At 38.6% G+C, this 24,041-nt stretch overlaps 2 protein-coding genes across 7 annotated transcripts in view; both read left to right on the top strand.

Annotated features, from left to right (window-relative positions):
* The window catches only part of LOC138011792 (gamma-aminobutyric acid receptor subunit alpha-6-like), a 39,957-nt gene extending 32,620 nt beyond the window's left edge, over positions 1-7,337 (top strand). For all 5 annotated transcript variants that reach the window (XM_068858992.1, XM_068858991.1, XM_068858990.1 and 2 more), the window contains exons 8-9: positions 4,912-5,261; positions 6,148-7,337. In XM_068858992.1, the coding sequence (XP_068715093.1) occupies positions 4,912-5,261; positions 6,148-6,465 (668 nt within the window). In that variant the 3' untranslated portion in view covers positions 6,466-7,337. The remainder of the gene's footprint in view (positions 1-4,911; positions 5,262-6,147) is intronic.
* A 7,453-nt stretch (positions 7,338-14,790) lies between these two features.
* On the top strand, positions 14,791-23,222 carry LOC138011791 (ras-related protein Rab-43-like). 2 transcript variants are annotated; one of them, XM_068858988.1, is made up of 3 exons: positions 14,791-15,116; positions 19,215-19,502; positions 20,804-23,222. In XM_068858988.1, the coding sequence occupies exons 1-3, from the start codon at positions 14,928-14,930 to the stop codon at positions 20,954-20,956; spliced, it is 630 nt and encodes a 209-aa protein (XP_068715089.1). In that variant the 5' UTR covers positions 14,791-14,927; the 3' UTR covers positions 20,957-23,222. The 2 variants fall into 2 exon arrangements, with proteins under 2 accessions (XP_068715089.1, XP_068715088.1); XM_068858987.1 differs by lacking the exon at positions 14,791-15,116 and adding an exon at positions 16,169-16,645 and having other exon boundaries at positions 20,804-23,212.
* The last annotated feature ends 819 nt before the right edge of the window (positions 23,223-24,041 follow it).

Genomic DNA, 24,041 nt, shown 5'->3' with positions numbered 1-24,041 from the left:
TTAGCTGTCGGCACGGTTGTCTTGTGCGCTGCATTTTCTCCTGTAGCTCAGATGTTGTAAAATGGTTGCGTCTCTTATATAGTGGATCAAAGCAGTGAAATGGTTAGGGCTAGGGTTATCGCTCTTTATCCCTTCACTATTTAGCTGTCGGCACGGTTGTCTTGTGCGCTGCATTTTCTCCTGTAGCTCAGATGTTGTAAAATGATTGCGTCTCTTATATAGTGGATCAAAGCAGTGAAATGTTGACGCATAAATTTGAAAGCGCTGCCCGTGATAATAATGATCAACGATGCACGAGAGTTTACTATTTCTTTGTCATGTGTTCACTTGCAACTTGTCGTCAAATAGGTGTCACACATCATGTAACTGTCGAATGGGTGTGAAAAGGGGCGTTTCTATTTTTGTACCTTAAGTACGTTTGACTACCAATCCCGCACAATGATGGTGTTTCCCACGGGAAACCCAAAGAAATAACAGATCAAGTCAATGAAACACAACATCGATACGATCGCTTGGCTTGTTTACTCAGTCGAGCCACTCCTGTTGACCCAGCATGGTTTTTGCGATTTAACACTTTTCCGAGATAAACTCGCCATCTAATCAAGGAAATCCAAAGCACAAACAATGCAATCAAGGCTGTTATCCTAAACGGGTAATAGCTCTCTTTGTTGACAATAATTCACAGAAACAACCGGGAAACCCGACACATTTTGTGCAGTGATTTAGGACTAAATTTTAACAGGAATGCATTTAGGATGTTGCTTATGGCAATCCTTCCTCCTTTGTTCACGTCACTGAGATCAGGCTGAGTGACACATGCTTGTAATCTTAGCAACGTGTTACTGGATATTGAAAAGTTATCAGATCTCTGGCAACGAAGACGACATCGATGCAAAAGAGCAAAATTTCTGTCATCAATTAAAATGAGTTACACTATTGGTCCTAACAAGCAACTAACAAGTAACTGTGTCCGCAAAAACCGTCCTTTTCTGCGTATGTTGAAAACTTGGTTGACTAAAATCTTGTGTATTTCTGCTTCTTTGCTGCAAAAATTGGGTTTACCTCGGTGTAAAAACCTGTGAAACTCTTTCTTTGTTTTGTTAGCTCGTGGTAGGGTTAGGTTATTGTTTGATGTTTCTTTGCTCTTTTGTTTTCCTTTGTGCTACGTCATCTGTGAGTTTCACAGGTTTTTACACCGAGGATGAGCCCAAAAATTAAGCTAAACCAGTGAAGCACCACGTGTCCGGGAGATCTGGAAAATCCGCGTTTTCTGTGCACGCCGAAAGCTGTTTGACTAAAATCGTAACATGAAGGCTTGACTGCTGATAAAACTCAAGCCGAACCAGGAAAGAAACTTTTGCCCGGGAAATCCGGAAAATCCGCCTTTTCCGTGCATGCCAAAAAGTCATTAAACTGAAATCAATGTTATTAAGGAATGACCGCTGATAATACTCAAGCCGAACCAGTGAAAGGCCTTGTGTCCGGGAAATCCGGAAAATCTGCGTTTTCCGGGCATGCCGAAAAATTCTTAGAATGGAATCGAATAATAATAATAATAATAATAATAATAATAATAATAATAATAATAATAATAATAATGAATGAAATCAAAGGCATTAAGGAATGACCGCTGATAAAGCTCAAGCCGAACCAGGGACGAAGCTTGTGTCCGGGAAATCCGGAAAATCCGTGTTTTCCGTGCATGCCGAAAAGTTCTTAGAATGGAATCGAATAATAATAATAATAATAATAATAATAATAATAATAATAATAATAATAATGAATGAAATCAAAGGCATTAAGGAATGACCGCTGATAAAGCTCAAGCTGAACCAGGGACGAAGCTTGTGTCCGGGAAATCCGGAAAATCCGTGTTTTCCGTGCATGCCGAAAAGTTCTTAGAATGAAATCAAATAATAATAATAATAATAATAATAATAATAATAATAATAATGAAATCAAAGGCATTAAGGAATGACCGCTAATAAAACTCAAGCCGAACCAGGGAAGAGCCTTGTGTCCGGGAAATCCGGAAAATCCGTGTTTTCCGTGTCTGCCGAAAAGTTCTTAGAATGAAATCAAATAATAATAATAATAATAATAATAATAATAATAATAATAATAATAATCATAATCATAATAATAATGAATGAAATCAAAGGCATTAAGGAATGACCGCTGATAAAACTCAAGCCGAACCAGGGAAGAGCCTTGTGCCCGGGAAATCCGGAAAATCCGCCTTTTCCGTGCATGCCAAAAAGTTATTGGACTGAAATCAATGTTATTAAGGAAACACCGTTGACAGAACTCAAGCTGAACCAGAGAAGAGCCTTCTCACCGGGAAATCCGGAAAATCCGTCTTTTCCGTGCATGCCAAAAAGTTATTCACACCACAGGTAAACAATTTTGGTGATTACGGAAAATACGGATTTTACGGATTTCCCGGAGATATGAATATTTAATGATTAAACTTGCAGTAACGACTGACTGCTGTCTGTGACAAACTTTTACTTGACCACGGAAAATACGGATTTCACGGATTTCCCGGAGATATGAATATTTAATGATGAAACTTGCAGTAACGACTGACTGCTGTCTGTGACAAACTTTTACTTGACCACGGAAAATACGGATTTCACGGATTTCCCGGAGATATGAATATTTAATATATTCTAATATAATATAATATATTACTTCTCTTTTTTTCTGTAAGTATCTATATATATATATATATATATATATATATATATATATACTTACAGAAAAAAAGAGAAGTAATATATTATATTAGAATATATTAACATGGAATAACATTAAATATTCATATCTCCGGGAAATCCGTGAAATCCGTCTTTTCCGTGGTCAAGTAAAAGTTTGTGACAGACAGGAGTCAGTCGTTACTGCAAGTTTCATCATTAAATATTCATATCTCCGGGAAATCCGTGAAATCCGTATTTTCCGTGGTCAAGTAAAAGTTTGTCACAGACAGGAGTCAGTCGTTACTGCAAGTTTAATCATTAAATATTCATATCTCAGGGAAATCCGTAAAATCCGTATTTTCCGTAATCACCAAAATTGTTTACCTGTGGTGTGACTAACTTTTCGGCATGCACGGAAAAGGCGGATTTTCCGGATTTCCCGGTGAGAAGGCTCTTCTCTGGTTCGACTTGAGTTTTATCAGCAGTGAATTCTTAATTCCATTGATTTCAGTGCAATCACTTTTTTGGCATGCACGGAAAAGACGGATTTTCCGGATTTCCCGGACACAAGCTTCTTCCCTGGTTCGGCTTGAGTTTTATCAGCGGTCATTCCTTAATGCCTTTGATTTCATTTATTATTATTATTATTATTATTATTATTATTATTATTTGATTTCATTCTAAGAACTTTTCGGCATGCACGGAAAACACGGATTTCACGGATTTCCCGGACACAAGCTTCTTCCCTGGTTCGGCTTGAGTTTTATCAGCGGTCATTCCTTAATGGCTTTGACTTTATTATTATTATTATTATTATTATTATTATTATTATTATTATTATTATTATTATTATTATTTGATTTCATTCTAAGAACTTTTCGGCATGCACGGAAAACACGGATTTCACGGATTTCCCGGACACAAGCTTCTTCCCTGGTTCGGCTTGAGTTTTATCAGCGGTCATTCCTTAATGGCTTTGACTTTATTATTATTATTATTATATTATTATTATTATTATTATTATTATTATTATATTATTATTATTATTATTTGATTTCATTCTAAGAACTTTTCGGCATGCACGGAAAACACGGATTTCACGGATTTCCCGGACACAAGCTTCTTCCCTGGTTCGGCTTGAGTTTTATCAGCGGTCATTCCTTAATGGCTTTGACTTTATTATTATTATTATTATTATTATTATTATTATTATTATTATTATTATTATTATTATTATTATTATTTGATTTCATTCTAAGAACTTTTCGGCAAGCACGGAAAACACGGATTTTCCGGATTTCCCGGACACAAGGCTCTTCCCTGGTTCGGCTTGAGTATTATCAGCGGTCATTCCTTAATGCCTTTGATTTCATTCATTATAATTATTATTATTATTATTATTATTATTATTATTATTATTATTATTATTATTATTATTATTATTATTATTATTATTATTATTATTATTTGATTTCATTCTAAGAACTTTTCGGCAGGCACGGAAAAGGCGGATTTTCCGGATTTCCCGGACACAAGGCTTTTCCCTGGTTCGGCTTGAGTATTATCAGCGGTCATTCCTTGATGCCATTGATGTCATTTCAATCATTTTTCGGCATGCACGGTAAACGCGGATTTTCCGGATTTCTCGGCGACAAGGCTCTTCCCTGGTTCGACTTGAGTTTTATCAGCATTGATTTCAGTCTAATAAATTTTCGGCACATAATACGTGCCTATCTGCAACGAAAACACTAAAGGAACCGGGAAGTACGGGAAACGATCTTCCTCTCTTCTTCTTCTTCTTCTTCTTCTTCTTCTTCTTCTTCTTCTTCTTCTTCTTCTTTTCCTTCTTCTTCTCCTTCTTCTTCTTCTTCTTCTTCTTCTTCTTCTTCTTCTTCTTCTTCTTCTTCTTCTTCTTCTTCTTCTTCTTCTTCTTCTTCTTCTTCTTCTTTTTCTTCTTCTTCTTCTTCTTCTTCTTAATTGTCGCAAACGGCGCCGTAATTTGTGGCCCAAAGATTTCATTCCTCGCATTCGTTCTCGTGTTGCATTGCAAAATCTTAGTGATATCCGTTTTATCTCGTTCTTATTTTTATCTTGTTAAGTTCAACCCAAAGGTAATTGGCGACGAATTTATGATGGCACAAACGGTACTAGATCACTCTTAGCAAGCTTATCTAGTAACATATTTTTACGTTTTTATAATTATCTCTATTAGGAAACTTCTCAACAATAACAGTTACGTTTTCTCTCCAACGACGAATTGGTTACTACCTAATCCAAGTCTACTTTCCAACAATATTCGTGGTGATACTAAGCTGGATCGTGTTCTGGATGGAGAAAGATGACATCGGCAACAGAATGGCTCTGGGTATCACTACAATTCTGACGATAATGTTCCTGCTCGGATCTCTGAATGGTAATCTGCCTAAAGTGAGCTATCCAAAGGCACTGGACTGGTACCTGCTTGTCTCCTTCAGCTTCGTGTTCTTTTCTTTGATTGAATGCATCATCGTGTATGTTTGCACGGTGCAAGCGGCCAGTAAGGATCAACAGATCAAATGCAAGGTAAATATATATGGGTTATTGACCGAACAAGCTTGGTCAATAAAGGATTTATTATATGACTGATAACACCAAAAAATGAGCTTTGATCTTGCAGGACCAAGGGAGAAATCCCGAGCGGGCAAGATAGCTCCATCTTGCCCACTAGGATAGCCAATCACAGCGCGTGATTTGGTTCATCTTCCTCGCTCACGGAGCTAGTTATGTAATAAATGCTTTTATTGTCATGGACATAGATACTGGGCAGACGTTAATCAATAACACGGATCATCTTGCAACTGAGTGCAATTTCTTGCACAACATACATGCAGATTTTCTGACGAAAAATCCTACGGCTTGTTAACAGGGTACAGCAGGAAACTGTTGTCCAAATTTTGGAGATATGACCCTAGCGAGAGTATCCATCGCTTTTCAACTTTAACATCACTCGTGCCTCGGAATGCAGACAAATAAAGTCACAAAGTGTCCCCCAAATGCTTCTCCTCAAATAAGTATAAACAGCTTCATTTACCCCAAGCTAAAAATCAGGCTAACCTTTGTCCTTACCTTATTGTTGGAAATAGGTATCAAAGCTTTAGACTTAAGGGACACGTCGTGTTGGATGTCAAAAATGGGCGTGCATCTAACTGAGGTTCAGTCCTGAACAAAAGTAAATATTTAAATTATCAACTCTTTGTTAAAAAAATGTCCATCCGGAAACTAAAGGATTTAAATCAGCCAACCATCATTAACCCGTCCCGCTGAATGGTCCTCATTTACCCGTCCCATCATTGACGTCATTGAAAAAACAAAACTTGACAGGAATCTTACCTGCAGAGTCAAAGTTAGCGAGAGAGAAACTCCAAAAAAGGTGTCTTTCCAGTCTTCATGTTCTTTTCTTTCTTTACAGAACTGCGCAATTCCGATTCCGAAAAGAATCTCTGTGGCTGTCAAATCCGCCATCGCCCGCCGAAAGGATGAAAACACTTCATCTCAGGCTACAAATATGAACGGGGATATGACGAACCAAGTAGATGATCTCGAAATGGTTCATGTAGCAACAAGGAGTAACAAGACCGTTATGGAAGATGGTTCAACAGGGAATACTGAAAAAAATGAAGTGATGGAAAAGATCGCTTTCTTTATCGACAGTTGTTCACGTATCTTCTTTCCTTCCGCATTTATTTTCTATAACATTTATTACTGGGTTTACTATGCAACAGCTTGATTATCCTTGCCCACACCCAACCCCACCCCCTCAGTACCCCCCTCCCTGGCGAAAGTTCCTTGCCAATGGAACCACGTGAGTCATAAAAACTGCTGCAGAAGAGAATTAAGATTTAGTGGAGAATTTTAGAAAGGACGACACGACAAGAACAAGCAGCTGTTTATGTGTGTGTACGAAGAACTCTGTGTCTATATTTTCATGAATGTGATTGTTTATATGCACAAGTAACGAGTGTTTCTTAAGCGGAAGTCATCTTCTTCCCTGCCCCAGTTGATAGGTCATTATTCAGAGTATAAAATATACTCACGTTAAGCGTTGGCCACGATTTATTCACAAGTTCTTGCTTAGATATACTTAGAGTATGCGAAGTCGCTGTTAACTAAGTAAATACTGAAATCTTTTCACAGATTCAAGCTGCTGATTGGTGACTTATCCACTGGATAAAGTTATCCGCTCTTTAAACAAATAAGGCCAGATCTCGAAAAAACTTTCACAAGAATGTCAAAACATCAGCCAAATGTCTGAAATTTATTTTACTTCAAAGCCCTTTTTACATATAACTTTAATAGGTTGGAATAGCGAATTACTTATATTTGAAACTATACAGCAATGTTCGTAAGATTTCTTTATAACGATGTCTTTGCTGGAGATGCGCTATGGGCAAACAAGATCGTAATTTTCAATAATATCCGGGTCACAAAGGCAGAGAGAGAGGTAGTAATATTCAAGACCCATGGATTACTCAGGTAGATAGAATAGAGAAATTTATTTTAGTATATGCACACTAAGTGATAACAAATGAATAACGAGAAGTGCAAGTGCTAATGGAATAAACAGAGCATGCGCAATAGTCATGGCAACAGTTTCTAAGTTCATCGAATTGTATCGCATCCACCATAAGACGGTAGAGTTAGAAACACTAACCCCTTCACCGCGGACTTCCCTTCCTTCAGTGAATGCAAATTACTTAGGGTGCGAAAATATGGGCCAGGACGCGGCTGTTACAACGGCTGTCATGATTGGTTAAAAAAAAAAGTTGGCACAAAATGAGCCTTATCCTAAACAATAGAATTGCATCCTATGCCCATCCAATAAAATTTGAGGTTGTAAAGGGCTTCGTGGTGTCTCGAAAAAACACGCACAAGCCTCCTAAGTTGTCGTCTTGGTCACCGCCATTTTTCAGGCCCATTCTTCCCCGCCGGTGTTGAAACCAAATGGGTTTTGTCATCTCAAATAGTGTAGGAGAGGAAAATTAAAAATTGATTTATAATACTAACCCAAGTGCCATTCACACGAACAAAGTTGCCTCCAGTGCTCCAGAAGATTAGACAATTAAATAAAGTTCCTTTCCCATTTTTTTTTCAAATAAAATTCAGTGCAAATAAACGAATTGCAGCAAACAAAGAAATTGTTTTTAGGCTTTTGCACAGAGCTAAAATCTTTTAAAATTGTTGAATAACTTTTTACCACTTACGAAGTCGATTGTAAGGGGGAATGGGCCGGAATAAAATGGCGGTAACCAAGATGGCGAATAAAAGTGATCATGCACGCAAGTTTATTTCTTGTACCCCCTCCCCTGTCCCCCACACTTTTAGTGATTTTGATGATTTTGATGCATGGTTGTCCGTAGGATAATCCGTGGGATAATCCGTGGGGTAGTCCACGTAACGGGGGTCCGGCAGTATTTTCAACTCCACTCCCAACTTCCAAATAGAAGACAGTTTGGCCCAGTGGTTAGAGCGCTTGCCTTGATATCAGGAGATCCCGGATTCAAGAAACACTCTGACCACTCGTTGAATTTGATCCTGGTAGTCCCTGGTTCAACTTCCCAGCTGCACTTGTAAATAGCCAACTGGCTTGCCTCCAGCCAGTTGGGATTCTTAACAGTTGCTGTTGTTCTGTTCTGTCGTTTCGTTGTGTTTCATTGGCCCTGAAAAGCCCCTATGGGGAGCGGTCAATTAAGTATGTATTGTAAATTCCTTAATCAGACTCTTCGCGATGAAATAGATCGATTCACTCATGGAATGTTTAGACATCACCTCGACACCCGGCCGGGGTTAGACAGAGCAAAATCTGTATCACTCGTAGCAGGCAAAGGGACGAGGACGAGGGTTTTACGACAAATGCGTTTTGTTCTTGAACCAAAAAAAGCTTAAGCTTAACCCTTTGATTACTTTCTGGCAAAATACGTCCAGCTTTATCCACGGTCCCATTTACCGCTTGTGACGTCATCACTTTAAACGGTCAGGAACAGCTTTGTCCACTAACTTGTGCAGGGAGAAGATATCTCTCAAACTATACCAGAATGAGCACAATTCAGTCAAGGAAACTGGAGAAACGGCCAAAAAAACCATGTAACACTGACCTGAAAATCTCCATGAAAAGCTTGCTCCATTACCCACCTACCTTTCTGAGCACCTAATTCTAAGATGATGAAAAGTTTCTCAGAAACTCTTCCCACCAAAATAAAGCCTACCAAATGCCCAGCAAGTTGAAAAAAAAATAAGGCAAGGAAAGCGAAAGGAGAGGGAAGGAGAGAAAGCGAAAAGTGAAAGTCGAAAGTGTTGTGCTACTTTAATTTAAACCCAGAAACTATGTCGAAATTTTGCTTTCTGCGTATGCCCGAACTTTGCAAGCGCTTATTTTGCACCTGGCTGAAAAGGCCGCGGAGTGTACAACCTGCAAACGGGTTTGTACGGAGATTTAGCTCTTAAACAGCACGACAGTGACCAAAAAACCCCTCAACTAGCTTCAAAACGTGTTTTTCGACCAAATCTCTAGTAGCCAAAGGGTTAAAGGGGTACTGTCATGAGCTGCGCATGCTCGAGTTTGTTTGCTCTCGAGCCCACGGAAAATTCTAGCCGCCATCATGGATTCACGCGTGAGTCACGTATATTCGCCGGAGTTTCTCCTTTGTCCATCATGGCCCTCCCCAGTGGACGCCATTTTGAATTTGTCGATTCAACTTGAAAAACGTTAACCCATCACTTTTCAAGTTTTCACCGTGAAAACTAGCACGCTAGCGCATGCGCTTCTCGTGACAGTTTCCCTTTAAGCCTCTGGATCATGCAAAAATATCATTGTTTTTACCCTTGTGTCCTAAGCCATGTTAACACTCATTGTTAATTATGATCAACTGAAGTATAATTCAGACTGTCATACTACATTCAGTTATGATCAATTATGGTTTTGTTCACATCTGCGAAAAATCTAAATACAATACACCTTATGTCAAAATGGCTGCATTTAAATATTCTTTTATTTTTATTCAAATAAGCCCTTAATGCCTCGTTCTTAAGCTTAAAATTCAAAAGAATCTTTTATCTTGAACGAGGCAACAAGGGCCAATTTGTATGCACATAAATTAGCTGCCATTTTGGAAAGTGCTACACGGCCAACGTTTGTATAAACGAACCTTTCCTTGTACTTGTACATGTTAATTGGCTTGACATTAACATCTTCAGTTCCCACGGCCTGCTCCCCTCTGACCTTGTAGCTCAGTCGGTAGAGCGGCGGAGATCTAACCCGAAGGTCGTGGGTTCAATTCCCACCCTGGTCAGAGTTTTTTTGTGTCCTTTTGTGGGCCCAGTTCCATCAGTAGGGCTAACGCTCACATGGTTCATATGGGATAGAAATCTAGCACTTTACGTTACACTACACTCTCTCCAGTTAACTCCATTTTGGAATAAGGTGTACATGTATAAGGGTAACATGGCAGTGTGAGACAAAATGGCGCCGTATCGCGTGGCTGCCACGATTATCATCACCATGCTTGAGGCGAGAAGAGAACTAAGGATAGCGTCCGAGAATAGAAGAAGACAAATCCAAATCTTCGCTCCCGAAGCTATTAGAAGCTTCGTCTGCTCATACTACCACGTGTTCTCCATCCTGTTCTTACTTCAAAGAACCCCCTTGTGGTTGTTTGAAGTAATTATAAAAATTTTTTTGGTTTTATCAACGGAGTTGACAATGTAAATTGGCCACCGTACAGAGATTCTAAAAGCTGACGTTTCGAGCGTTAGCCCTTCGTCAGAGCGAATCCCGAAGAGCGAATCCCGAAGAGCGAATTCGGATTCGCTCTGACGAAGGGCTAACGCTCGAAACGTCAGCTTTTAGAATCTCTGTACGGGGGCCAATTTACATTATCAACTCCGTTGATAAAACCAAAAATTTTTTGTATACTACTTCCCCACCGACGCAGCACCACAGTTTCTTTAGAAACTACCCCTTCATTCTGAAGTAATTATACTTTAGTTATAATTAGGGACTGTGATTAGTTGATGTAAACCCGTTCCACATTTAACTAGATTACAATTCGATCATACTCGAGGCCTAATGTGAACACAGCTTAAGTGTTTGAATGAATGATCTATTGTGCCCTGTGACTTAATGTTTGTGAGAACTGTTTTGAGCCTGTGTCTAACCTAATGTTTGTATGTACTCTAGTGCGCCTGTGACTAAACAATTTTTGTCGACTACTTTTTGTGCCTGTGTTTGTTTCAATAAACTGTTGCGCACCTGTATCCTAATGTTTGTGTGAACGGTTTTGCGCCTGTGTCTAAGTAATTTAATGTACTGTTTTGCACCTGTGTCTAAGTGGTTGTGTGAACTGTTGTTCACCTGTGTGTTAGTGTTTGAATGAATGAATGAACTGTTGTGCGCCTGTATCTAAGTGTTTGAATAACTGTTTTGCTCCTGTATCTTAATGTTTGTGTGAACTGTTTTGTGCCTTTGTCTCAGTGTTTCAATGAACCTTTTTGCGCCTTGTCAAAGTGTTTGTGTGAACCGTTTTGCATCTGTTATAATGTTTCCATTTACTTTTTTGCGCCTGTTTCTAAGCGTTCAAATGTTGTGCGCCTGCGTCTTTGTGTTTTTATGTACTCTTGTCCACCTGTGTTTTAAAGCTTGTTTGATTCGTTTTTCGCCTGTGGCTAATTTTTCGAGTGAACGTATGCCTCTTCATAGCTGCTTGTATGTAATATTATCAACGTATGTCTTACTACTGAGATGTACTGTTGTGCATCTATGTCCTATTGTTGTATGTGCACCTATGTCCTATTGTTGTATGTACACTGTCGTGCGTCGGTCGTGTCTCACTTCTTCTACGTACTCGTGTGCGCGTGTGTCTTATTTTAAGTATGTTGTATCTACTGTTTAGCGAATATGTCTATACTCTTGTGTGCCTTTTCTTAATGTTTGTATGCACTAAAATTTGTTCATGTTTTAGTACGTAATCTTTCGCGTCTGTATCTACGTGTCATTTTTCTGTATGGTACATTTTCCTTTGTGCTCGTCCTTGTCCCTTGGTTCCCCTTTCTGTTCCTATGAGCGTTTTTAGTTCACCACTAAGTTTTCTCCGATTCTTATTGGTTTAAATTGATCACGTGACGCGATAGTGTTCGTCCGCGGAGAGACACTATCAGCCCATAGTGCCCGTGCGAGGAAAATACCCGGATGGATAGTAGTCGTTCGCTTAAAATACCTCTGTAAACAAGCGGCCTTATGGAAAATAAACAATCGAATTTGTATTAAGAGGGTTTTTGTTTGTTTTCTTTTTCAAATCTTATATTGGCTGACACGGCGTTCGTCTAATAAAGTTGAAAATAATTCAACATGATTTTTGAGCTGGCGCGCGGACGAAAATTTAGTAGTGAACAATGAAGACAAGAAAGAATTTTTGTCTCGGAACTATCGGTCTGATAGTTGCCCCTTGGAAATTTGATGTGAAAAAGGAAGTGGTTTTTTTGATCACAGGGGCACTTTAAGATTTGAGATGTGGTTGGAGAAACGTCCAAAATGACTCATCGAAACATCTTTTGCAGAAAAAAAATAATGAAAGAGAAACGAAGGTCAGATGTGAAAACATCTTTCCAAGATTCACCGCCCTTTCGTTTAGTCGTACACGTAAAGGTCACTTTGTCTCGTGCGGGATACGTGAAGATGTGCACTTGAGTAGTTCAAATGAAATATCTCGACACTTGAAAACTGACTCTGTTGGGAAATGAACATAATTAAAGGCTTTGATAATTAATAAGGAACATAATTTACGTAAAACGCGATGGTACAAATAGCCTGAACTCGGGCCTGCAAAAACACAGTGGTGTATGATTAATTTAGCACCAAAGAAAAGAAAAGAGAGAAGTCTGTGCTTCTTAAGTCTGTACTTCCAGAAGTACACAATTTCCTTGAGGAAGGCCAAATGAATCCATAGCATGAGAATCAAATATTTTAAATATACCATTAATTTTGTAGTAACATAAATTCTCACAGTAATATGCACCCAATTGTCAAATTAAACGATTTATAATTCCCTTTGATCAAATTTTGGAAAGTACTTATCAAAGACACACAGTAAGCAAAAACTATTGTAGACTACAGTGCAGGCTAAGCATCATCCTCCCCGGAATTTTTTGGCTGCCATCCAGAGGAATTTTGGAGAAAGGAATATATTGCCACCAAGGGCCAGGGGTAGTTCAAAAGCGAAAGAGACGGCTCGATATTAAAGACGCCTACACTGCTGCCTGAATCTATCGTGAAACTTCCACGTACATTATCAGTATAACGTGGACTGTATTGAATCTGAAGAGTTGTGTTGAATGCTATGTCTTATGCAGGTAATTCTCTTAACATTAAATATGTTATTTGCCTCCATAAACTTGATAAAGCAGTGTAGAGCTAGTTCATTTCCTGTATTCATAATATTTGCCAAGCCTGTTGAAGAAGTAATTAATTTCACGGTCATAATTATACACAAGAGCACATGGCGACATAGCTGCCCATTGACTACCAGCATTTGATCTAAATACTAAAACATCACCTTGATAATAAAAAGCATGCATTGTTTTACTGGGATCAATGGGATGTAGACCAGAGTTTTTCTAGGTTATGTCCATGCCAGGTTGCTTACAATATGCCATGCGGTGGACTAGACGTTTAAAAACATTCTTTGATAAATCTTACCGGGTATTCATGATTTCTGTATTGAATTTAACTCTCATATTGCATTTACACGTTCATCCTCGTTATTGGAAAGGTGATTCATACCACGTGCTTTGTTTTAAAAGTATGCATGAGACATTCACGGGAATCTATCCAACTGAATGGAAATTGGCTAGGGTGACACCGAAATCAGATATAAAGAATTATCGTCCCGACTTCGTTATCCCAGCAGTCTCAAAAGTGCTTGAAAAACTTGTCTATGATCAACTTCATCATTACCTAAATGATAATAAACTGCTATCAAGTTGCCAGTCAGGGTTCCGTTCCTTACATAGTACCCTTACAGCTTTGCTTGAGGCGACAAATAGCTGGTCTGTTAACATCGACAATGGCCTCATGAATGGCGTCGTTTTCATCGACCTTAAAAAGGCATTCAACACTATCGATCACGAAATTACTTTACGCAAGATGTCATACTTTGGGGCCGACCAGGCAAGTTTCACCTGGTTTCAATCGTACGTAAGCAATCGGACCCAAAGATGGAATATAAATGGGAGATTGTGAACTCCTCACAATATTACTTGTGTGGTTCCACAAGGCAGCATATTATGACGCTTGCATTTTTTAATGTACATTAACGACCTTCCTAATTGCTTCCGGGAGGCTTCTCCGAGAATGTTCGCTGACGATACCAATATAACCCTAACTGCAAAAACTTTAAGAGAGCGTAAACTAACAATACAGTTAACGCAGTATAAGAACACTTTTTTCAGGTATAAGGCTGATCGTGTTTTTATTTAGGGGTGCTTTATGAGAAATCAGCCTGAAAGTGTTCTTATGAGTTCGTAAAATTGGTTTCAGAAATACTTCTACTAGAGGTTTAATTAACATACACTGCTGTTTTGTAATAGATTTTATAGCTTTGTAATGGTCCTGAACACCATAGTGCTTTGATATAAGTTACTGTTCTGTATTGTTTACTTAATGTCCTAATACCCTTTCCCTTTGTATTAAGGACATGTTTTATTTATCAGGCTGAATTTGTTCTTATTTATATGGTGCTTTATTGGCCAAATTTCAGTGTGATGTTCTTAATCCACTTGTTCTTATATGCGAGTGTTTACTGTAACTCCTGAACTCAGTAACCTTAAATGTTGGCTGAGAGCCAACAGTTTGAATCTAAATGTGGCTAAGACCTAGTTAATGGTAATTGGATCTAGGCAGAGATTAAGCACTCAATGTGACAAGGTTGATATACGAATTGATGACGAAATGATCAGAAGAGTAGATCACGTTAAATCCCTGGGTCCTGTCGGTCGCCAGTTGGTCGACTGTCGGCCAACTGTCGGTCGACTGTCGGCCGATAGTCGACCAACTGTCGGTGAAGTTGACATGTTCTTCACTTTTACTGACACGACAGCAGAATATTACCTAGTATTTCTCAGAGTATGTAAATTTCTTTGTTTTAAACACCTCAAACGATCACTGTGTGCAGGTATTTTTGAGCTATATATCTCAACGTGATGAAATCAACAGACTTTGACTACTCCTTCGACTATCTGTTCAAGATCGTGTTAATTGGTGATCCAGGAGTCGGAAAGACATGCATTGTTCAGCGATGCAAGAAAGGGACCATCGTGGAAAGACATGGTTGCACAATTGGGCTCGATTTCACCATGAAAACACTGGTCGTGGGTTCGAAAAAGATCAAGGCAAGCTTAATTAATTAATTAATGCATTTTCTCAACTCGTAACCGCCGCAGAAACTTCTTCTTCTTCTTCTTCTTCTTCTTCTTCTTCTTCTTCTTCTTCTTCAACACTCAGGGTCTTTAAATAACTGAGGACAAAGTGCTGCCGTTGTAATTACATCCGCAAATGGTTAGACTTTCAAGTCTTCTCGGATTAGGACTAAAAACCGTAGGCCCCGTCTCACAAATATCTTCCACTGTTCATTAGTTCCCTGTGGGACGTTAAAGAACCCACACACTATTCGAGAAGAGTAGGGGATGAAGTTCCCGGTCTTGTGGCTGTCCTCTGTGAGTATATGGGTGGGTGGGTATAGCAGGTCCACATCAGCTGAATAGCTGCCAAAACTTCAACCTGCTCAAACAAATAAATAACATAACATAACATAACATTTCACTGGTAAAGAGGAAAAAAGAAACGAGGTTTCTGCAGTATCTCGATTTGATCATAGGTTATTTTCCGAAAAGTTTCCTAACGCTTTTCAGAGAACACAAAGTCTTTATAATCCTAGGTCTGTGCAAATAGTAATAACCAAACTTTTAAATGTTTCGTTGATTCTTGCTGTTTAGCTGAGGTTAAAATTAACCTTGACCCGACGCGATACCTACATACATGTAAAGATATTGAGCCGTGATTACAATCCCACGTTCCTTAAAAATGCTTCCCAGCTTAGTAAAAGGTAAATTAACTTAGGTAACAGTTATGATAACGATGAACATAGATTAACAAAAAAGGAAGTTAATGGGATTGGAATCTTAGGAGTTTACTGAAAACCCAGAAGACATACCTATAAATATATTTTTCTTATTTTACCGGCCTGCTAGAGTGGTGCTAGGAATTGAAATCCGTGAGTCCTATCCTATTTCTATATAAGGCGATGACAAGCTTTAAATCTGATTTCATTTATGCGTATGCCACATCAGGCAAAACAAACGAGCTTAAAATTTCCTGTGGAGCCCCGTCAACTCAGGCATGACTTTGTCACGTAGCCAAGTTATACGACTTAAATTCTGAACGCACTATACTTTTTTCTGACACATGAATAAAGATATCTAGGAAGGGGTAAAATTTCTTCGAGTTTTTAAAACCTTCGCAAAGCCAAAGAGAAGAGGAATCAAACAGCAAGTCCATCTATTCTGAAGTCCTGTCCTTTTGATATTTGTCCGTGCGTGCCTCCAGGAGCCTAGACACGACAGCTGAAAAAGTACAGTCTGAGCATTTCTTGGAGTACGTAAATTTCTTTGTTTTGAGCGCCTTTTGGACAATCAGTGCGTGCAAGTATTTTTGAGCTGTGTTTCTCAATGTGATGAAATCAGCAGATTTTGACTACTCCTTCGACTATCTGTTCAAGATCGTGTTAATTGGAGATCCAGGAGTCGGAAAGACATGCATTGTTCAGCGATTCAAGAAAGGCACCTTCGTGGAAAGACATGGTAGCACAATTGGCGTCGATTTCACCATGAAAACGCTGGTCGTGGACTCCAAAAAGATCAAGGCAAGCTTACTTAAATGCATTCTTGCAACTCGTCACTACCGAGGAAACTTCTTATTTCACTGGGTAATTGGAAAAAAGCGAGGTTTCTGCATATTTCTATCCTCATGTGATAAATTAGGCTTTTCTCCGAAAAGTTTTCGTACGCTTTTCGGGGAACAAAACGAGTTTATAATCCCAGATCTTTGCAAATGGTAATAAGCATTAACCTTTCAATGTTCTGCTGATTCTTGCTGTTTAGATTAGGTTAAAATTAACCTTGACCCGACGCGAAAAGAAAAACACGTGCATTTTTAATTTTATCCCAGCTGAAAATTTCTCGTAAGTCGCCACGCAGCTTTAGTTTTTCATACGCCATGGAAACAACTGGAATTAATTATGCAAGCGTATCCTAATAGTTTTCCATTTTTAAGGTAGAGATATCGCTCTTCACGCATTACGCTATTAAGTTTCCCAGAATGTAAATTTTTTTTATTGCTGGTGGCACTAAGTTGACAGTACACTAAACCTTATAATGTGCATTTGCATAATTCACTGAAGGCATTGGATGATTTAATTTTTTATGTTAGAAGAACTGTAACCTTTGTTTTGAGCAGAAGTAGGATTCCTCTTAAAGCACAAAATTCATTGCATGAAAAGAAACGAGACATGACTAAGATGGACTGTAACCATTCCTTGTAGCCAGTTTAATAGCACTTAATAAAAAAAATATATAGATTTATTTAAATTGAAATAGTGTGATACGTGTACATCGAAAATATGCCCAGACCTGTTTTGACTGTTTTATTGACAAGTCTGTACAGTACAGAACATATTTCTGTCAAATTTTCACAACATTAAAAAATATGTTGAAAATTTAATGTAAAATAGGTGATGGAAAGAATTCCTTCATTTTTTTTAGGGAACAAAATTATTAGCTCTCTCATAGAATGGTAAAGCTAATTAAAAATAGAAAAATATATATTTATGCACATTGACATTTTTAAGAAACACACCAGGTGTGTGAGAAAAGGGAATTGTTTAGGACAAAAATAAGCATTTTGTCTAAAGCTTGACAAGTTTTGCAAAAAAAAAAAAACACACTGAATGTCTTTATTTTTAAGAGTCAGACTGAAAATTGGGGATCAAGAGAAGTAGGTGATAAATGCTAAAAAAGACACATATCAATATTATTAGCTTCACAAGTTAATGACTCAACAATGACTCAAATGACAGTCCATTATGGCTGAAATGTTAAAATTTATGGCCATTACATGTACCTGGGTGTGAAAAGTGAGTACAATAAGGAAGAGTCCAAAGTGGAAAAAAATCAATATTAATTAATAATCACAAAAAAAATAGAGACGGACAAAAAAATGAAGGATTACAGAATCAATAAAGTGACAGGGGTTTGTACTTACTTAATGAAGCCGCTGACATTTGTAAATGTCAATTAAGTTGAAACTGAATAGTTTATTATTAAAAATGTTGCAAGTTCATTAACCTCAAGATATTTGTTATTGATGTTGATTCTATGGGAATTCTAATATGGTGTGTAAATTTTCTTGAGAAAGCCAGGGCTGGCCTAAAAAGTTTAGACATGAAATAATCAGTTAAATTAACCCATGTTTTCATACTGATGGTAACAAACAGGCAATTTTACTGGCATGCAAGTAAAATGTGGTTAATTATCTGTAATTCTTTCATGGCAGCTCTGTTTTCAATAAATTGATTGTGCAGTCCAGTTACAAAGGTCAGCAAAAATCTAAGGATTTGTTGTATTTTAGCTTCAAGCTTCACGGCTTTGTTGTCAGTAGTAGCCTAAGTACAATCCACGGCATTGGCGCTTTGGGCTTTTAACCAGCTTGCAATCCCTCCTGAAATTGTTTTTAAATGTCAGACAATTTTACCTGTGAACAGTGGTGTCCGAGGGGTGGATGAGTTAAGTAATGATTGTTAAGCAAGGTGTCAAATGGAAAAAAAAGGAAATTGAGGAAATTCTTCTTAGGACTGTCAACCTAATGGTTACAGGCACAAGAATTTTGTTTTTACATTTTTTGAAGTTGATGTTCAAAGTCTACATGTATGTTGCCACAGTAAAAAGGCTAAATGATGACTCACGCTTTGTTAGAATCACAGTTATGGCTATTTAGCTAGAAATTTTAGCCATCCAATCTTTTTAATAAAGTGAGACAAAAAAATGTTTGCGTTTCACTCTCCCACTACATCTAAGGACACATTAATTCAGTCCGTGGTGACTGACACTTTAACATACCCGGTACCTGCCAACTCTCCCGGTTTTCCAGGGAGTTTCCAAGTTTTTCATCAAATCTCCTGATTAGAGCACCAATTCTCCTGGGAAATACCTAACGTGGCCTTTTTCTTGACTTGAATGATATTGAAGTTGGGGAGAAGAGACACTTTGTGGTGCATATCGAAGTTGTCATGCATCTAATTGTGCATTTCTGGACAATATTGTCTATGGTGTTGAGTCCCAGTGACAGTAAATCTGCCATTTGCATGTATGTTAGAGACCAGTAAATGCAATGGAATACACTATAAATGATAATAATTTATTTGCATCTATTTTCAGTTGCAAGTGTGGGACACTGCTGGACAAGAGAGATTTAGAACCATAACTCAGAGCTACTACAGAAATGCCCATGCCGTGATAATAACTTATGATATCACTAAAGTGGACTCTTTTAAGAATGTTTCGCGATGGACAGAGGATGTAAAAAAATATGCTCCACCTAATGTTCTTAAATTACTGGTTGGAAACAAGACTGACATTGAAGAAAGTCGCGAGGTTAGCATCGAAGAAGCAAGATCATGTGCAGCACACTACAGCATGATTGATGTGTTGGAAGCATCAGCAAAGGTAAGAGAGGAAAAGATTGATGCCTTTCATACTAGCCATCTTATTAATTTAACAAGCTATTCAGGAGATAATTTATCATGACAACCAGTAAGGTTATTTTATTAATAAACATGAATGATTATGAAGGCAATGTACAGTTACTGTATAAACGATGCAGATGTAAGCAAAATGCAGTGGTTAAAATGGATAATGGATAACACATTACATTATTTTATGTTCACATTTGCCCAGAAGTCAGTGCACATTGTGACTGAACTTTGTGTAAGACGAAATTAACCGACACGTTGTTTCCCATGTGATTCGCCTCAGTGCATTCAGCTAATCAGATCACGCATAATGGAAAAACCATTGTTTGAAAACAAAAACAGAAGACTGTAATGGCTAAATTTGGGTGCATGTGGGCCTTTAGCAATTACATTTGTTATAATTAGCTGAAAATTTTCCAACAACAGCGCGCACTCTCATTGGTTACTTCGAGGTCACTTGACATCTAACAATAAAACTGTTTCCCGTGTCTCTGAGTGGGCAACAGTTCAAAATCTATGACATCAGAGGGTAACAGTGGACTGTTACCCGCAAATGTTTTTTTTTTTTTGCGTAATTGTGTAAGTAAGTAAGTAAGTGCTTGTTAGTAAATAAGTAAGTAATGAAGCATGCATGATACACGTAGCTCTCGTTTTGTATGTAAATATTTGTACTTGTTGTTGTTATTGTAATTGCGTGCTAACTGAATAAAGGTCATTGGAGTAAGGTCATTGTTTCCCTAGAATTTCAATGTTTTAACATTGAGATTCTTGGGAAACAAAAATTAATTAACTGTTACCCTCAGGACCAGTCATTAAGTGTTGAATACATGTAGACCTGAACTGCTGTTAATCGTAGAGGCTCATAAGGCTCATGCAGCTGTGGACACCACTTTCCTGCATTTGATTTAGTTTTTGTAACAGGAACAGGTTTTAAATTAAGCTTGAAAGCAGTATTTCAAAATAACATTATTGAATAGTCACTGAATGAGGCTCTTGTTACATCTACAGCAATCAAAGTCCAGGCAAGTGGATAATCCACAAAAGCCAAATTTGATAAACTGGATTATTGACATAACATTAAATTTTCAAATGAAGTGACAATAGCACGGACACTCCAACCCATATTTGTTTTCTTTCAAATGAAAGGAGATAAGATAAACAGTGTAACCTGGGAAATATTGCTGCCGACCAATGTCATCCTGTCCACTTGCAATGCTCCAAACATTCACTATTTCAGCTCATCTTTCTTTTCTCCTATTTTAATTGCACCAACAGGATGCAACAAACATTGAAAATGCATTCATGTGTGTTGCAAGAGAACTCAAAAGCCGGTATGAAAATGGATCTCATCTCCAAGCCAGCGTATTGGGCGGTGATCTTATTCTAGATTCAAGAAGTGTTAAATCCAAATGGTGTGGGTGTGGTTAATGGCTGGCTTAAAGATGTCAAAACGGCCACAAAGATGGGGGCTGCCTGAGAATTCACAGTGATTTGAGGTTCTAAATTTTGGGGCTGCCCCAAAGGTACGATTGTTTTACTGAAAGGTTATCATTGAGTGGCTTCCAATGGCAATCCTAGAATGTTATGCTACGAGGTCAAGGGCTCCAGCTTTTGGGTCTGCAGGTGAAGTTGGGCAATTAAGTGCAATTTACATTGTATCACCATTCAATAAATCACATCACTTTTCCTTTGGTCCAACCCTCTGAGGTCCGATTGGTCTGTTTGAATGTGAGGAATGGTGGACCGTGAAATCCAAAACTTACACTCAAAGTAAACAGCCTGAAAATCAAAACTCAAAATTTTGCCAGTCACGTGTTAAGAAAACACACTTTCAAATTCTAAAGAAAAAAAGGAAGTGATTTTTTTTATCATAGTAACACTTTTAAGTGAGACCATTTTTAAATAAACGGTACTGACCAGTACTCTGCAGTGGTGCTATTTATTGAGCGGCATACATGTAAGTTGATCTTAAACTTTTGAAACTATGGCGATGTGACCCATTCAGATTTGAGCCACTGGATTGCATGAGCACTGCTGGCAGTACTTTTCAGTAGTGCTGTTTAGTTTTGACTTCTAAAGTTTAGAGGCCCATTTTTGCCCAAAAGTCACAGGGCACAATGACTTTTGGTCTAATGTAGGCCTTTAAAGGCTTTTACTTCGTGTAGAAGACACACATGACGTAAAACAATAGAACAAAAATCGTGAAACAATACCTAATCAGAATTCTAAATCCCTAAAGACCCCAAAGGCTTTTTTTACGTCATGTGCCTCTTCTACATGAAGTAAAAGCCCTTTTAAATCATGGATGAAATTCTTAAGAGTGAGTACATTGTAAAATTTATTTATCCACTGCAAAACAAGTATTTTCCAGTGCTGAATTATAGTTTCACTATAAAAAAAAAGTAAAACCAGGGTCAAAGCAGGCGTTTTTTGGGAGGCGTACACTTGTTTGTAATGGACCGCCGTTTTGAAACCACACAGCCAGTAGAGGATTGGTACGAGGGCCTCCTCTCATTGAGTGCAATTTTCTTGACTCACCTCAGGCCTCTGTTAGTCTCGCTATCCAAGATGTCGGCCGATAATTCTTACCAAAACAAAAATACGCCTGCTTTGCAGGCTAAAACCAGGGCTGCAAAGTACTTGTAAAACAGGTTGCTTTTAGAAGGGATAATAATATGGAGTGTCATAATGAATTAAACATCTCCATTGACAAACTTTGTCTCCATTAACCATGTCATCACAGGTAACCCAGGCCCACTGTGTGTGCCACATAGGTAAATATAGAGAACATATGAGGCGAAGTTTAGGTCTGGAAATTTGCTAGAAAATGGAAATAAAAATCGATGAAACCAAGAAAAAATGAGGGGACAGAGAGGGAGGCTCAAGGCGTTGGCCGGGATATGTTATGTCCACGAAAGTTATTTTTAGATGAGCGGAAATCTTTGTACTAGGGGAAGTCTGTCTTCCGAGACGTCCGCATGCAGTCTTGCTTCGCTCTCAGGTTCTTAGTGAAAAGAGAAAATGATGGCGCACGTGGAAGGCTGATGAATATATATTTTCTTTCAAACATCGGACCGAGGTTGGCCTGCATGCGGACGTCTCGGAAGACTTCCGCTCGTCTAAAAATAACTTTCGTGGACATGACATATCCCAAGGGCTGGACCGGGAGCCTCCTTCTCTGTCCCCTCATTTTCTCTTGATGAAACGTACCATGTGGTGAGCTGTTGTTGTCTTTAATACGTACACGAAATTTCGGGAAAAATGGTCCCCGTTCACCTTCCTTCATAGTATAGTGACACGGTAGGAGACGGAAGCCAGCGTAGGGACTCCGATCGACCCAAAACAAGCACGATTTTTTTCGTGAAAATCGAATCCAGTCGCTCAATGAACACGCCAGGCTCGTGGAACATAAATTTCTCTAAACCATGAATCCACTGAAGCATCTCGAGGTAGCAACGCGAAGCCACCAGACTCCGTAAAACTTGTAAGTTAACCTGCTAAAATGGCGGCCAGAAAGCGTTGTCCTCGCAAAGTGTCCAATTCAAACTGGCACTGAACTCGGGACGCCTGGTGACGAGTATAATAAGTCCGAGAGGGAGGGGAGTCCCAAATTGCTAAAAACAAAACTCACTAAGCAATCTGGGACTCCCCTCCCTACAGGGGGACTTATTATACTCGTCACCAGGCGTCCCGAGTTCAGTGCATTTTGAATTGGACACTTTGCGAGGACAACGGCCGCTTCTGGCCGTCATTTTAGCAGGTTAACTTACAAGTTCTACGGAGCCTGGTGGCTTCGCGTTGCTACCTCGAGATGCTTCAGTGGATTCATGGTTTAGAGAAATTCATGTTCCACGAGCCTGGCGTGTTTATTTAGCGACTGGATTCGATTTTCGCGAAACAAATCGTGCTTGTTTTGGGAGTCGATCGGAGTCCCGACGCTGGCTTCCGTCTCCTACCTTGTCACTATACTATGAAGGAAGGTGAACGAGGACCAATTTATCGAAATTTCGTGTACGTATTAAAGACAACAACAGCTCACCACATGGTAAGTTTCATCGATTTTTATTTCCATTTTCTAGCAAATTTCCAGACCTAAACTTCGCCTCATATGTTCTCTATATTTACCTATGTGGCACACACAGTGAGCCTGGGTTACCTGTGATGTCATTGCCGATAGTGACACTTAAGATTTCCCCCATCAGTTGGGATTAAGTATAATTGTACATTTAAATTTAGCAGACAGACATGTGTTATTAATTTAAATGTTATTTATTATCATTGTCAAAGTTGCTCAATTATACTTGTCAAGAACTTTGACAATTTCTGCAAGGAGGGAGGTTATTTTATCATTTGAAAAGAGCTTTTGACATTATTTCCATGGTTTATTTTCTGTCTTGATTTTGAAAATTAAATTTGCTTTGGGCATGGAAATGATACTTATTGTGATTATGAACATCACATTAAATTTTGTATTGAATTTCTTAACTAGTGGATGCATCTGAGCAGTTTTTGG

Source organism: Montipora foliosa, chromosome 7 (genome assembly GCF_036669935.1).
Source record: "Montipora foliosa isolate CH-2021 chromosome 7, ASM3666993v2, whole genome shotgun sequence".
Classification (NCBI taxonomy): Eukaryota; Metazoa; Cnidaria; class Anthozoa; order Scleractinia; family Acroporidae; genus Montipora; species Montipora foliosa.
The sequence above is the reverse complement of the archived record's forward strand: the minus strand, read 5'-3'. Positions and strand labels throughout refer to the sequence as shown.